The sequence below is a fragment of the Ananas comosus genome, linkage group 6, assembly GCF_001540865.1.
Source record: "Ananas comosus cultivar F153 linkage group 6, ASM154086v1, whole genome shotgun sequence".
NCBI classification, from domain to species: domain Eukaryota; kingdom Viridiplantae; phylum Streptophyta; class Magnoliopsida; order Poales; family Bromeliaceae; genus Ananas; species Ananas comosus.
In genome coordinates this window covers 4,597,930-4,614,802 of record NC_033626.1, presented here as the reverse complement: position 1 = coordinate 4,614,802, position 16,873 = coordinate 4,597,930, and the positions used below count along the sequence as shown (strand labels likewise).

The following is a 16,873-nucleotide window of genomic DNA, read 5'->3' as shown; positions in this document are numbered from 1 at the left end:
TTGTTCTTGATCGTGACTTTGTTGAGTTCACGATAATCTGTACAAAGCTGAAGTGATACATCTTTGTTCTTTACGAACAACACCGATGCTCCCTAAGGTGAAAGAGTAGGCTTGATGAAGGCTTTCTTCAACAAAACCTATACTTGCGCCTTTAGCTCCTTCAACTCAGCCGGAGCCATCTTATGGGGCAGATACAGGAATCAAATCTACCACAAACTTGATCTCTCGATCTAGAGGCATACTCGACAACTCTGCCGAAAAACATCAGGGACTTCTCGTACAATAGAGATATCCTCAAGCCTCAGAGCCTCATCGCTCCTATCCAAAACTGTCGCCAAAAAGGATATACATCCCCTATTGATTAATTGCTTGGCTCGAGCGGAGGAAATCGGCATCGCAAAAAGCGAGCCCCTACAACCCTTGAAAATCAACTCCTATCAAGGCTCACGGAAGATCATCGTTCTGCTCTAACAATCTATGGTAGCGTGGTATCTAGTGAGCCAATCTATACCCAAGACTACATTAAGCTATCCTAGTCTGAGCAGCGCCAACAAATTCGCTGGCATAATCCTATCGTGCACCCCCTAACAGGGCAGCCTAGGCAATACTCCTTGATATCAACGGTAGGACCGGGGACCAAGACTTGTCTTGGGTGTGGTGTATGAATCATCGTAAGGCCATGCAATACGGTGAATAGTCGATCGATGAGTGAATGTGAAACAATGGTATCAAATAATGCTCTAACTTTAATACCATTAACTAAAATGACATCTACAACGTCCATTGCGGGTGCATGCTTTGCCTGAGCCGCATACATCCTCCCACTAGGCGCCTGTCGTGACCTCTCAAACTCTCATAGTGCAAGTGGTCATCTTTTCAGGGCAAAGGTAGGTGGTCCTTGGGCTCTACCTCGATGAAACTGGAATTGATGCTGATGATAGCGCTGCTGCACCCCTGGGGCACTTGGACTAAAAGTGGCCTACCTGGCCGAAAAGATAGCACTTTCCTCCATGTTGCGGGCATTGCAGAGGCACATGTGGTTCACTGTAGATCACACATCGGGGTGGCTGTCTACAATCATAGGTCCTCCGAGAAGAAGAGCCGCGCCCTTGAGATCAGCTCTCGGATGCTTGGGTGGCCTCCTTGAGCTTGTTATGCTAAATGAACACTTGGTTGCTTGTCTCTTGCCTTTTCCTGATGCAGATCGGGTCCACTTTTGGGTGTACGAACGTAGTCGACGCCGCAAACGCAAATTGAGCATGTGGCTTGATCAATCCGGGTTGGGTTCTGGTTGAATCACACCTATTAGTTTCTAGAAGTATCTAGGATTGTGTGATTTTTGTTTTAAAATATGTTTATTTTGGTAAGTTGAGATTTTAGTTTCTTTTGTTAGGATAGGTTGAGATTTTATTATGAGATTTTCTATTCTGTTAGGATAGGTTGGGATTTTATTATGAAATTTTCCATGCTGTTAGGACTTAGGATAGTTGTTTAGGTTGAGATTTTATTTTGAGCTGATCCATCTGTTTCTTATTTGAGCTTATTCATCTACTAGGAAAGCTCTTTAAATAAGCATATCTATAGAACGATTAAAAATAATGAAGATGAATATTATTATTTAGCCATTGAGATGTGTCCTCTACTTCGCATTTATGCGTCGACCGGAGCGAGTTTGTAGGGAGCGAGTCCTTTCATCTTTTTCCCTGTTGCCTGCATCCATAGTTAGTGTCGTCATCGACCACTGACGCCACCTCTGCCACCGCAGCCGCCGTCACTTGGAGCTGCGGCCACCTACTGCCTCCAAAGCCTTCGTCCCGTCTCGATGTCTCGTTGCTGCCTGTGGACATCTCCACCACTGGCTTGCCACGCTGCTACCGATTGCTGCCCCCGAGCCACCCCCTGATCATTTCAACACCAATGATTAAATTGATGCTATCTAGCTTGTCCACTGAGCACTAATCGGTTTTCCTTTTTTATCCTTTTATTTATCTTATCTCAATTCCTTTTGTTATTCTCCTTTTTCCTGACCCGTTTCCCTTAAAATAACCAATGTGATTATCCAAGGAAATCAAAGATGCAACCACTTTGATCATACTCTAATCAATATTAGAGATTTCAACAAGACCTAATCACATCACTTTTGGCCATTAGTCATACATCCCCCGTCACTTATGCTCTTAGTCCTTAAGGTCCAATTGCAGCCTAGAGTTTACTAGGTCCAACTAAGACACATCCTAGGCTCTGATACCAACTCAACCAGTCACATTTCGGAGCCGCAGTGGAAAATTACCCCCGGCACGTGGATAGACCTGCCGAGTACACAAGGCCGCCCCCGAACACGCAAGGCATCTACAATCAATCAATATCTACCAAGATAATATCAAGTTACTACATGTTGGATATCAAGAGTATATAAAACATAAACAAAACTAACTTAAGGTTATTATCATACATTGACAGTTCCACAATAAAACATACATCTCTACATAAAGCAGCTCTCCGAAGAAAAATACAACGCCAAGTACAATACACCTTCAAAATATAACTCTCTCATACATGAATAATCTAGTCTAATCTATATACAACGTCCATCTCTCACATGGACCTCCAAAAATGTAAAAGCAACATAGGCAACCTCTATGAAGTCCAAAGGCAGGACGACTCTAGCTACTAGCAATGCCCTTGCCGCTATCCAAGGCATCTCTTGTGTTAGAGGGCTTTGAAAAGAAAACAACCAAACAATGGGAGCTTGAACTATGAAATATAGTTCCTAGTAGGTATCGCCACTAAGACGGGCGTACTACTCCACTAGGTGAATTAAGGCATGAATATAATAAAGCTAAATTAGAGAAAACCCCCATGTCAATACCCGCTTTTTCACTTTCCCCTCTGACTTTTAAAAACATACATTTTGCCCCTTTAAAAAATAAAAAATGTTCACAGGGATGTATGGTGTTAACTGTAACGACAAAATGACCAAATTGCCTTTGTTTTGTTCGTTTCCTCCCCAATTCTCCTTCATCGGCAGCCCTTCCTTCGTCCTTTGTGCCTCCCTCGACTCCAACTTCGATTCCGCTTGCCACCTGCTCCCTGCTCCTCCTACACCTGTGCCGCCCCTTCATTTGACGACAGAGGGGGTCGGGGTGGGTGTGGATGAAAGGGTGTGTGAAGGCGAGGAGACAGAGGAGGGCGAGGGCGCGGGTATGGGCATGGATGGAGAGGTGGGTGAGGGCGAGGCGGCATGGCCGTGGAGATTGTTCGTGAAGAAGGAGGCTGCACTGTTGAGAGAAAGGCCCTGACTCCTGAGGGTATTTTGGGTATAAAAAAAATAATAGGATATAGATCGAACCCTAACGGAATATTGACGGCGGAAGTTGAAGTGAATATTTCTTATTTTTTAAGGGGGCAAAATGTAGGATTTTAAAAGTCGGAGGGAGAAAGTGAAAAAACGGGCATTGACAGAGGGGTTTTATGTAATTTAGCCTATAATAAATCCTGAAGTAGAGATAACCGAAACAAATATGGTATAAACATAAGCTACTTCCATGCCTTCATGCAAGTGAAGTATAATCCATGTGAACCCAACTATAAAGCATGCATAATTATTTTTTGATGTTCAAATATCCATGTTTTACCAAATCTCTCGAGGACTTGCACAAAGTATAGTCTTAGCCTGCATTGTGCCTCATGGTCCCATGGTAGGCATCCCCACCATGGTGCTGTTCCTTTCCCTCGACATCCCAATCGGCGCTAAAAAAGCAAAGACTAGCTGGTGTTGCGATTGCAATACCTCCAAAGGACCGTGCTTGTAGGGAGTGACCTTACCAAGCGATGTGCTAGATGAGCATAGTTGGCTCTTGCAAAAGATAGTCTCATGCACAATGTCCAAAGACATTCTATCCCATTTACTCATACATTGTCATATAAGAGTTCTTATGTTCATGCTCTCGACCAAATACCAATTCGCCAATGTTAGGTTATATGACCAAGTAGCAACAAGTGTATTCATGTCTAGTATGAATTTGTACATATCAACTTACAACAAGGTATTTAAAGAGTGAAGTACTCATGCAACCACTAGTTAGATAGCCAATGTCTCAATAAACTCATGTACTAATGAAGTTTATGCATCATGCTATTTAAGGCATATACTATGGAGTTTATGATTGACATGCATGTGGTGATGTCATGTGCTAGATCATCTACAATAATTCCAAATGCTATATTGAAGCAAGAATTTGCGACAAGAAAGGAGTAGAAAACATAGGGGGTTCACCGATTTTGATTAGGTCAAACCTATCGGATAGTCAGCAAAAACCCTTAGATAGCCAATGTCTCAATAAACTCATGTACTAATGAAGTTTATGCATCATGCTATTTAAGGCATATACTGTCACGCCCCACTCCCTGCCAATTTGGTCGGGTTCGGGCCACGTCAACAGACGCTGAACGGACAGGGCCTTCCCTGCCCGCCCAAGGCTCCAACAACAAGTATAATTAAGCAATGAAACAAAGAGATTTGCAATTATACAAACTTGCACGAGGGCAAGAAACAACGGAAGCGAAAGCTCTAAGCTAAAACATACAGCCATACATAATATTTAATTACATTTAAACCAAATACTAGTAAACTAAAACTATTACATTCATTTGCTTTCATTCATAATATCTTTTTACATCATAATCATTCTCCAAAATACATGAATTGTTCTCAACTTTTAAACTCTTGATCAACAAAATAAAAGTTGATACATGATCAAAAGGGAATGACTATGTATGTACTTCGGTGGCCACTAGCTATGGCGCAATACCCTTGCCTCGATCCTCCGCCGCCCCGCTCGCACTCGAATCTGTAGGGTTAGTGATGTGAGAACTACAACGAAGTTCCCAGTGGGTTCGGCCACCGATCTCGCCGACTTACCCACTAGGTCTATTTAGGCATAAGTATTTCAAGAAAAGGGAATAGTAACCATACTAATGCTAATACTATGCCTGCAAGAAAACTGTCAACAAATAGATATATAATCATGTAACGATGAATATGCATGCGTGCTTTTTCTACAATTTACCTTGGCTTTTACCCAATTGTACCGGTTAACCTTGTTAGCCCCAAAAACTCACAACCCGAAATCCCTATTGATCGAGGAGGCTCCAAGCACTTCCACTCGAAGGACCGTCTTCGGGGCCACTATCCCCGTGGTGACCTACTCCGGAGTGCACCGCTTGAGGAGGAGCTACCTCTTTCAAGCCAAGACTTATCGTGAGTATCGATCCAATCCTCAACTTGAGGACGTATAGCTGCAATGTCACAATGCCACAATACTATAACAGGTTTCTACCTTGTCATATATGCCACACTCTAGGCTACACTTACCATAATGCCACTAATGGTTAAACTTTGTTTAACGATTCATTTCTCAATGCCAATCTTGTCTCTATTGTTAATGTCACCTTTGTTTACTATTATTATAGTCCAAATCTCACATTCACACATGTATAGGGTTCCAACAAACATGTCCTCTATGGTTCATATCAATCACTATGTTCATCTACGTTAGAAGCATATAATTGAAGCCCAACCAATATTCACATGTAAATTACCCTATTATGCATGAATGACTATTGACACACATGCTCAATAAAAGGTGATATAGACATAAAGGGGAATCCAACGATTCCGGAGTGCACCCCCCACCTCGAATAGTAGCAAAGTAGTTGGGGTTCGATTCTCGTGATTTTTAGACTCTTATTCCGCGTGCTGCGGCGATCTGTACCCAAATAGAGCCAAATTAGACTTTTTACTAAATAACTTTACATAGACTCTTTGTTTCGACGAACTGAGTTTTTCAACCCGTTCATTATATCCCCAATTAGGTTTCCACAAGGCCAATTTATCTCGGAAACAACCTAGGGCAAAAGCCCCAAATTTGGTGCCCTAACAATGTCATATTGCTAGATTTCTTGGATTGATCTTGGAGCTAAGCAAAAACAAGCTTAGAACCATCCAAGAAGCTCTCTAACACCATTTCTAAGCCATTCGAATCATTCCTAGGGCATCTAAAGCTAACCCTAGAAGTCCACCATGAGAGCACTTGAAGAAACCATGGATTTCATGTGTTTCAAGGCCTCTACTAAGCTCTTATAGCCTTGCAAGAAGATCAAAACTCCAAGACTTAGGGTGTAAATCCAAACCCTAGAAACATTCTTGTATAAAACTCACCTTAGCCCAAAGCTCACCCAACTCTACCTTGTAGGAGAGCCTCTAAACCTTCAAATCCTCCAAAACTCCACCAAAATCCCTTCTCCTTCTTCTACTCCTTGCTCCTTGGAGAGATTTCTAGAGAGAGAAAGGGAGAGAAATGGGTTGGAGATGTATTCTCTGCAGTGAGAGAGAATAGAGGGTGTTGGGGTATTTTATAAGGTGCTACAATAGCAAAAAGGCCCCCCAAAAACTTGTATTTGCAACAGACCTCAATGTTGCTGCCAGACCAAAGTGTACCGGTATAGGCCTTTCTGTCATCGGTAACACGATCGCGCAGAACCAAACCCGAGACCATCTGTTCGGGTTTTGCAAAAGTATACCAGTACACACCAGGGGTGTCACCGGTAACACAGCCAAACTTTCTCAAATCCGAGAGCAGCTTCCCCTCGGTTACCACATGTGTACCGGTACAACATTGATGCTGTACCGGTACAAAATGCCCAGATTTCAGATTTTGCATCTTTTTCGATCCAATTTCGCTCCGATCAATGCAAAAACCTTTCTAACTCTTTTAAACTCACTTTTAATCCTTCCAACCTTGTTGGAATGCTAATTGGAACTTGTCCAATTATCTCTTTTGCATATTTTAGTCAATTTGGCTAAAGTTCGATAATCTCTACTGAGGTTTCGATATATTACATATACTATGGAGTTTATGATTGACATGCATGTGGTGATGTATTAGATCATCTACAATAATTCCAAATGCTGAAAGAAGTAGAAAGCATAGGGGGTTCACTGATTTTGATTAGGTCAAACCTATCGAATAGTCAGCAAAAACCCTTAGATCTCTTGAACTAAATTGTCCACCTTCTCTTATCCCTAGAAGAACTTTTCAAGAGGTTACAACCTCCGAAAAACTTCATCCCGAAATTCTCCAAAGATTACTTAGAAAATAGGTGAAAAGTTATCTTTACCAAGTTGTCTTAGAAAATAGGTGAAAATAGGTGAAAAGTTAACTTAGAAAATAGGTGAAAATAGGTGAAAAGTTAACTTAACCAAGTTAACTTAACCAAAGATTACTTAGAAAATAGGTGAAAAGTTATCTTAGAAATTTCGCCAATCCAAGTTGTTGGGACTTCAATTCCAACCTTTAAGAAGGTTCTACACCCATCAATGTCAACAAAAAGCCCCGCATTTGAAAATTCCCAATTTTTAGCCCTAGTTTAACATGAACTAGAAAATCCTCAATTTACTCTTTATATCAAACTAATTAGAGAGTCTAGACTTAATTGCTAACCTTGATCCAAGCTCTAATCCAAAATTAGGATGCTCGAGTTGAGGATTGGAAGCTGCAAGCCACTTCTTCCAAGCCCAATGCTCCGCTCCAAGCCTATGATTTTAGAGCTTCAAGGAGGGGGAAATAAAGAAGAAGAAATGGGGGTAAGATGAAGTTGGAGAAGAAATGAAGAGAAGCAGATGAACTCACCTCCTCTCTTGTGCTAGTGAAGAATGACAGAAAAAGGAGAGGAGATATAAATAAATGTAACAATATGCCCATAAACCCTCCAACAATTGGAATTTGCAATCTGTGCAAATTCAAGTTTCGCAGTGCTAAGTACCGGTACTTGAACATCGGTTCTGGTACACTTCCCTTGTGTATTATTACCCAAGGGCAGTTCCACTGAACCCGAACCCTGAAATCATCTAGTCTCTATTTCATACCGAGACTTTCAAACTTTAGTATTGGTTCTCCAAACTTTAGTACTGGTACTGTGGTAAAATTTCGTACAATCCGAGATCTTTTCCGGCCAAACTTGCAGCTGATTACCGGTACCCCAAATTTCAGTACCGGTACTCACAGCAAAACTGCAAATTTTGCATATTTTGCTTTCCAAAATCCGTTTTCATGTTGTTCTTGCGCCGAAAACACTCTAACACCCCTTAAACACAACCAGAATCATCAAAATAGTATTTAATACTATTTTTTGTTGGAACTCTGCTATTTGCAAAAGTACAGTGCACTACTTCTTTAGTTTCTACCCCGTTTGGTTCAAGGGATAAGCGGGGATAACTTTCGTTATCCCCGCTATTCCACCAAACGGGGTGAAATTTGACCGGGATATTTTATCCAGGTCAAACCTTGCTATTCCCGATTATCCCGGAATTGCAAGGAATTTGCTATTCCACCCTTTTGGTGGAATAGTACTATTCCACCCTTTTGGTGGAATAGTACTATTCCAACGCTTAATTTCAAACTTAATTAAAATTATAAATTGAATTAAAACTAAATTAAATAAATATAATATGTTATATATTATAATACATTATTTTTATTATAAAATTATTAATTGTACTAAATTAATACATATTATTTATATTTAAATATTATAATAAATTTTATAATTATATTAATATTATAATAAATTCTTTTTATTAAATTTAAGTTTAAGTAAATTTTAAAAATTTAAAAATTTATTATAATAATTATTTTTATTAATGTGCCCACCTCTAGTTCTTATTTTAAAATTTAACAATTAAAAATTAAATTTTAAAAATTTATAATTTATAATCCTCAAAATTAAAGTTTTAAATTTTAAATTTTAAATTAAATTTTGATATTTTAATTTTGAAATTAAAATTTATATTTTATATTTTTTCAAAATTTAAATTTGATTCTTCAATTTAAAGTTTGAATTTTAAAATTTAAAATTTTGAATTTAAAATTTGAGATTTTAAATTTAAAATTTTAAAATTTCAAAGTTAAAATTTTAAATTTAAAAATATAAATTTAAAATTTTAAAAATTCAAATTCAAATATAATAAGAAGATAATATCATTACTTTTTATTTATAAAACCTACTATCCTTCTTATTCCATCTTACCTAACCAAACGCTATTTTTTTATTCTCAGAAATAACCCAATTTTCATCCAAACGCAAAATTGATCTAATCCCCGCCTATACCTCAATTTTTACCTATCCCTGGAATAGCCACTTTTTGCTTATCCCCGAACCAAACGATACCTTATAAATATCTAAGCAAGCTATAATTGATCAAATGAAATCAAAGTGTCTAGTTAGTATTTCATGCTCCTGAAAATGGTGTTAAACCAGCCAATTAACCTATACAGAAAGGTAATGCTTGTCAATTAGCACAAGTACTAACAGTAAAAGGAAAAAGAAAATAAAAAAAATATTAGCTAATGTTAAATGAATAACAATGATACAACCAACAGTGAACAATTCCAAAAGAGTTGTTAATGCAGTTAATTCACATTTTCATTTAGTTATTGCTTTCCATGATGAATATGTTTCCTCTGTAGTCTTGGTAAGGAGAAGGCGTTAATACCTTTGCCTTTAGCCTTTAGCCTTTAGCAATCACTAGATGAATTAATTTCTAATTGAAGGGGTTAATGGAGATTGATATTCAAAATTCTAAACTTCAAAACTTGGTTTCTGAATTGTGTAGATATTGTGATTGCAATTTTGCATGATTGCAATGAACAAAATTGTGTAGTTGTGGAGAAATAGGAGTAGGGTGTTCGTGTGTAGCCAGGTTCGAGTAAGATAGTCAGCAGAGAAAAAACAGATGGCTGGGAATTGGGGAATACATCCTGGTTAATTTAGCCTAATCACCAGATTGCAGGTTATTGGTAGCTGTTTCTAATGAGGAGCTTGCAACCCCGCCAAAGAACTTTATAATGTTTGGTAGTCTAGAATCCTTGGGCCTGGATCTGCTTTTCTCTGTAACTCATCTTTTATTACCTGTTTGGATGTAAAGAGTCAAAAAAGAACTCGTTTACCACTCACTAGGTCTATGTAGGAGTGGAAATGAGCAGCAGAGCTTAATCGAGCTTACCGGTGTTCAAGCTTAAGCTTAAATTAATTTCGAGCCTAAAATTTTGGTCAAACTTGATTAAATTTATTCTAGCTGTGCCGGATCAAGCCTAATTTCAAGCTCGAGCCTAACTTGAGCCCTAAATGAATGGCTTTGATAAGTCACAATACTAATGAAAAGTTACATACGCCACGCTAATGGATAAAATATAACATGCCAATTCACTTTCAGTTTCTGTACTAATAATATGTGTGATCCATGCAAATAAATGCATTGTGTCTTTTATTATTCCTGTCCAAATGCAACTCATTCCCTGCTTACGAGGTCTGTGTTGCATCCTTGTATTCCTTTCAATTGAGATGGCTATAAAGCTCTTGTGCTTTTATTAGAAGGTGATGCTGCTTCTTGCGGGACATAACCGGGTGATGTTCTATTAATTTTTATTTTTCACGTTGTTATTTCATGCTTTTGCAAATCTAAAGGTGCACTTAACTTTGTTTTTAGAGCACAATTTGCTGGGATACTCTCTAGTTATGGTACCAATTTGGTGGATCCCCGTGGAAGACTTCTTGCTCGATCCTTTGATATACTAAGTAACTAGCACGAATTTCTTTCCAACAATACTTAATTTGTGGAATCCTTTTACCTTATCTGATCCAGTATTAACTATAGCATCAAAACTGTTGCAGGTTTGTATTCTATATTTGTATTTCACAAACCTGATCCAGATGTCAACCCCCCAATTCTGACCCCAAATTTACAAGATGGAAACCACATCCAGGAAGATGTGAGTGTCTTATTTGTACTTGTAGATGACATTTTGGTAGTATCAATACCAATATTCAGTGGGGTATTTTTTTTCTCTTCATATTTTGTTGACAGCATGAATGGTTGGGGAGTAGCCGGAGGCAGCAGGCCCCTTCTTCAATAGACGAGGAGAGACCCGAGCATACAGAAGCAAACCCGGGAACAGGAAATATTATTACTACGGAGTACGACAAAGGGATTTTGGGCCCTGGTCCATCAGATCTGAGGTTCTCAGACCTGATTTAATGCTCCTGCTCTTGTGATTCTTGTCTGTCACTATCACCATTTTGTATCAAATACCTATATATAACTACTGCTGCTTCTTCCACATTATAGGAACGGCTAGTAGTAGGTCTTACGTAATACCTAATTATCGTTTCATCAGACAACTTAATTTTAATGATGGGTTAGGAGTTGTCTTATGTAGTTATTAATCAAACTTGGAATTAAATGAGAAAATTGGACTGGAAAGTGACAACAGTTAAAGAGACTTTGGATTTTGGATATGTTCCGTAGTGTAAGAAACTGATGGTTTTGAATGTGCTGTAGAGATTTTCTTTTGTTGTTGCACTCTAGGCGCTTTCTTCTAGTCCAATTGGAAAGATGTGATTAGCTTTATTCCGAGAAAAGAGCTTACCAACTATGTTGTGGTAAACATCTGATCATAGTTCTCGTCTGTCAATTGTCGGAGTTAGTTTGAGTTAAAAGATTTAACTTAAAGGCTTAATCTAATGAATAATTAAAAATTTAATTTAAATACAATATAAGAAAATTTGGATCATGTATCATCAATCTCTCTCCTCTACCCGGAAAAGGAGGTAACGTACCCTGGGCTGAACGCCCTATGACGGTATTTTGGACCGTTAACTTATTATAAAACAGAGGAATAAAAGATCGACTTTTTCACTAGATCCTAATTAATAGATTTTTTTTTTTGCCTTTTTGTTCCTCCTTTCTCCGCTTTATTTTATTTAATTTTTTAAAGTTGAGATTTTGAAAGCAAGATTGATGTTCAATTAAGCACTCCTTTAAGACTCTGCAATCAAGGAGATCGAGATAATTCGAGGTGTTCTATTGCGATAGCAACTAGTCGGAGACTCGCATGTGGAGGGGCTAAAGTTACTCTAGAATAGTGCATTACATGCCTCATTAGGTTATTTCTTGAAATCACCTTTTCTTTTACTTTAGTTTCGTCTCTAATTTAATATTTTCTAATAGATTTAATCAAAAAACTGTGAAAGGAAATCAAATTCCAGAATTTAACCTAACAATCTAGACTAACTTTATCTGGGATTTGTCAAAATTTATTTATCAATTTCTCATAATTTTATCTTCAATCGTATTTAACAGGATTAGGATAATTATTTGATCGGAACAAAATTGGGTAGAGTATATTATCTTCAATTTCCTCAAAGTCTATATATATATATATATATATATATATATATATATATATATGAGTAGTGCTACTGGTACAACCCATCTTGGGTTGTACATCCTACAACTATCCTACTGATATTAGTTAGCTTTTGAAAAAAAAAATCAGTGTTATCCTCACTCCCATTTTCTTCCTCCTCACCCTTTCCCCCTTTTTTTTGATCTCTCTCCTCTTTTCCGGCGCCTGCGGGATAGAGAGAGAGAGAGAGAGGGCTGAGCGATAGAGCGAGAGAGAGAAGATCTCGAGCGTGTCACGCCCAGCCCCGAAATCACTACTAATTTGGTACGATTCGGGCGCGCCGGGTGGGCCGCCGAACGGACAGCACCTCACTTGCCCGCTCAAGGCTCACAACAAGAATGTGTACAAGAATTTTTCAGGAATTTAAATTCTAAACGTACACATTTGACGGGGCACAAATAGTGCCGGCAACTGCGAGAGCAAGTAATCCACAGGAATAATATGTGAAATAAAGAGAGTACTTTGCTAACTATTACAATAGTTCATCATTTTCATTTACATCATTTTCTTTAAATAATTACATCATTCATCCAAAATACATAATCCAAGTCCTCACCTACAATGAATCTCTCTCAATACATAGGTGTACTAATGCAAAAAGGAAAGCTACTATACTACCACGGTCTTACTGATCGGGCGCGATGCCCTTACCGCGGTCCTCTCTCGGCAGCTCTGTACCTACCATTGGAAATAGAGTGGGGTGAGAACTATCTTCCATAGTTCCCAGTGGGCTCGACCGCCGACTCTGCAGATCTCCCCACTAGGTCCAAGTGGGCACAAGTAACAACAGATAGATAGATAGATATGTATCTGAAAACTGTAAATGCAATAGTAGAAAAACTATGCTACTATGCCCATAATCATGAATATGAATGCATGCATCATATAATAAAGGTTTGCTACCATGCTAACAAATTCGATCCCTGTTCGAATAGTAATGTTCAATGACATTGATAAACCTTTACCTTTCCATTTACCCAATCTGTGGCGAGGCCCTAGGGCTCGCCTATAACTCGCCCTTCAATCCCAAAGTGGGGAGGGAGCTCCAAGTGCACCCAAGCCCGGGATCGTCTGCGGACCTCCATGTGGTCTGGACCTCCAAGTGGTCCTAGTCGCGCGACACTCCGGAGTACTCGATAACAATCCCCTCCATGTGGGGATAGGATGGCTATACCACCCCAAACGCAGACTGTGAGCTAGATCTATCCTCTCCAAGTGAGGATGCCCTACATCTAGGGTCAACAACCCAATCAAGTCCTCTCCAAGTAAGGATGCTCTACAACTAGAGTCAATAACCCAATCGAATCCTCTCCAAGTGAGGAAGCACTATAAACTAGGGTCCACAGCCCAATCAAATCCTCTCCAAGTGAGGATGCCCTACAACTAGGGTCAATGGCTCAATTGACTCATCGACAACCTCTCCACGTGAGGTTACTTAGGTTTACTAAGTTTTTTATCCACAAGGCATTTTCTAAGGGATCCATCTATCTTTAGGTTCTCAAACCTCTAGTGTCATTTACACTACATTAATGCCACTCGTGATCATTTAACATTTGGATGCCACTCGTCTGTTCTTTGACATTAACACTACTTTTTATGTCATCAACACCCCCATCGGGTACATCTCTTTTCTTTTGCATTATAGGATCCACGTTCCGACCCAATCCTCACCTATCTAAGTCACCAAGCATTCCAAGTATACTAGGTTATCATTTAGAAAGTATAAGGAATGGAGTTACTATGCAATCCTACAATGCAACATGAAGAGATGAGATTAAATGCAATTCTAAGACATAGAAAGGAGTCCGAAAGCTTCGGGATGGCACCCCCCACCTTTAATCGATGTAGAGGCTTCGGAAATCCTTCTCGGCGAACTTTACAAAAAGGCTTTAGCCTTCCTTGCCCAAATCAACGCTAACCCGGCCCTATTTTGCCGAGAACTTCACGCCGGCTCGCCGAATGCCAAAACCGACTTCGCCCCCACGTTTTTTGACCTAGCAATAGGGTTTCCAAGGTTTCAAATGAGATCAATCTCATACTTTCACAAAAACCCCATTTTGGAGCCCTAGGTTTGCACCTATAGCAAACCACCAATAAATCCTTAGATTCTTAGAATTGATCTACTTAGAAGCATGCTTAGGGTCTATTTGACCCATTCCAAAGCATCAAAACCCAAAACCCTAAGTTCTACCATACTAGGGTTCAAGAGCTTACCTCTTGTGCTACACCAAAGAGAAGAGGAGAGGGAGATGAAAGTGTCCAAAGCCTTCCTCTTGATCTCCTTCTTCTTCTCCTTCTTGTTCTTCTTCTTCCTTTCCTTCCTCTCCTTCTTGTTCTTCTTCTTCTCCTTTCTTTTCTAGAGAGAGAGAGAGAGCAAGAGAGAAAGAGAGTGTGAGAGAGGGAAAGAGATGAGAGGGAGCTGAGGGAGAGGGTTATTTCCCATATACACCCCTCATATGATGGCAATTTTGCTCTCAAACCCCTCAACTATTCACCTCTCAAGCAGCTGTCCCCGGGCTGTTTTCGCCCAGAGGGACCGGTCCCTGGTCGAGGAGACCGGTCCCCGAGAGCCCTCCCCGCGGCCTGGGGACTTTTCGCGTACGGGAACCGGTCCTCACCCGAGGGACCGGTCCCTGGGAGACTGGTCTTTCCTGAGAGACCGATTCCCGAAAGGGGAACTTTCAGGACTTAGCCAAATTTGGCTTCCTCTCGCGGGTGTCGCACACGGGGACTGGTCCCCTCAATCAGGGACCGGTCGCATCGACCTCCCCCACGACCCTCAGCTACGGGGACCGGTCCTCCCTTCCAGGGACCGGTCCTCGAGAGCAAAAATCTGCTGAGTCCAGATTTTGCCTATTTGCTCTCGCGGACTCAACTCCAAAGCACTTCTTATGTTTTGGACATTTTTTAACTCCCAAATGGGTATTCTCTCGACAGTTAGTCGATCCTGGATGAAGTACAATTCTCGGATTTCGAGAATTCACTTCCTTACATCCTCCCCTCCTTAAAAGGAGTTTCGTCCTCGAAACGAACTCGATTCTTAACTTTAACTTAAATCCATACCTTACTCCTCGAATAAGTGAGGATGGTATTTTCTCATCAAATCCTCGAGTTCCCAGGTGGCTTCGCGATCCTCATGATTTGTAACCCCCGAGGTTTCGGAAGAAATTATTGAACTTTAGCTAAAATGACTAAAGTATGGGAACAAGATGGATGGACAAGTTTCCGTTGGTATTCCAACATGATTGGAAGAGTAAAAGTGAGTTCCAAAGGAGTTGGAAGGGTCTTGACATCGTACGGCGCGAAATAGAGCCGAAAATAAGTGACAACAGCATTCTGCAGGTGCTGTACCGGTACAAGCATGATGGCTGTACCGGTACAACCATCACGGAACAGTGCTACGGCGCTGTACTGGTATAAGGGGGCCTTGTACCAGTACAAAACCCGCGAAACTGAGTGAGCCAGCTCTCGGTTTTGGCTGTCTGTCGGGCCTTGTACCGGTACAAGAGCCCGTGTACCGGTACAAGGGACCCAGAACAGTAGGTTAAGTTGGAAAAACGGAAATATTGAGGGGCTAGGTGGATATTGTTACAATACACTATTAGAGAGTGTTTTATCTCACTCTCTCTCACTCCCACAGCTCCCTCTCTCTCCCTCTGTTCGTGCAAACCGAAGAAGAGAAAGAAGAGGAAAAGAAAAAGAGAAGAAGAAAAAGAGAAGGAAAAGGGGAAGATGGTGAGGACCAAGTAGAAGATCCTCTCCCTCGTCTTCATCTTCATCTTCTTCTCTCCCTTGGAGCTTTTGAGAGGTAAGCTTCTTGCTCCCTCTAATGGTGAATTTTGGTAGAATGGGTTTTAAACCCTAGATCTTTGGTTTTGATCTACCTACAAGCTTTAGAACCTTGTGAAGAGCTAGAACACCATGAAATCCATGGTTGTCTCATGAAGCTCTAATGGTGGATTTCTAGGGTTTGCTTTAAATACCCTAGAATGAGTCCGAATGCTCCTAGATGAGCTTCTAGATGATAAACAAGCTTTCTTTTGCTTGTTTTATAGATCAAATCCGAGGTATTAAGCCTATGTTGCATTAGGGCATCCCAAATGGGGATTTTGCTAATGTGGGGTTTTGATCTATTTTGAGTGCTTGGAAACCTAATTGCTAGGTCAAGAAACGCGTGGGCGAAGACGGATTGAGCATTCGTCGAGCCGTTTTAAAGTTATTAAAGAAATAAGCCTTGAGGCTTCATTCTTGCCTGTAGGTCCGAGACGGCGTCGTAAGGTCGTGAAAAAGGACGTGGGGCATCGTGGCGCATAACCGAAGACCTATAATTTCCGGATTTGCAAAGCGGAACACGGTTGAGGCGCAAGAGCTTGTCGGGCCCAAAGGGTGCCGAGTGCCGCGGGAGGCCGATTGCAAGTGTCGACAAGCAATCGGAGCGCGTGTTAAGGTGGGTTGGTTTACCGAAGCGACTAGGTCGCCTTTATGTCTAATTATTAGACTTTCATGTTGATGCATGTTGATGATCGGTATAGTTGATGCTAAGTAGAAATGCATAATATGATGTAGAT

The 16,873-nt window shown here is 40.3% G+C and overlaps 1 protein-coding gene across 1 annotated transcript in view; it reads left to right on the top strand.

The window, feature by feature from the left end:
- LOC109711661 (mRNA cap guanine-N7 methyltransferase 2) overlaps window positions 1–11,355 on the top strand; it is a 75,248-nt gene extending 63,893 nt beyond the window's left edge. Inside the window, exons 11-13 of the mRNA XM_020234811.1 lie at window positions 10,547–10,635; window positions 10,732–10,829; window positions 10,925–11,355. Of these exons, the coding sequence (XP_020090400.1) occupies window positions 10,547–10,635; window positions 10,732–10,829; window positions 10,925–11,095 (358 nt within the window). The 3' untranslated portion in view covers window positions 11,096–11,355. The remainder of the gene's footprint in view (window positions 1–10,546; window positions 10,636–10,731; window positions 10,830–10,924) is intronic.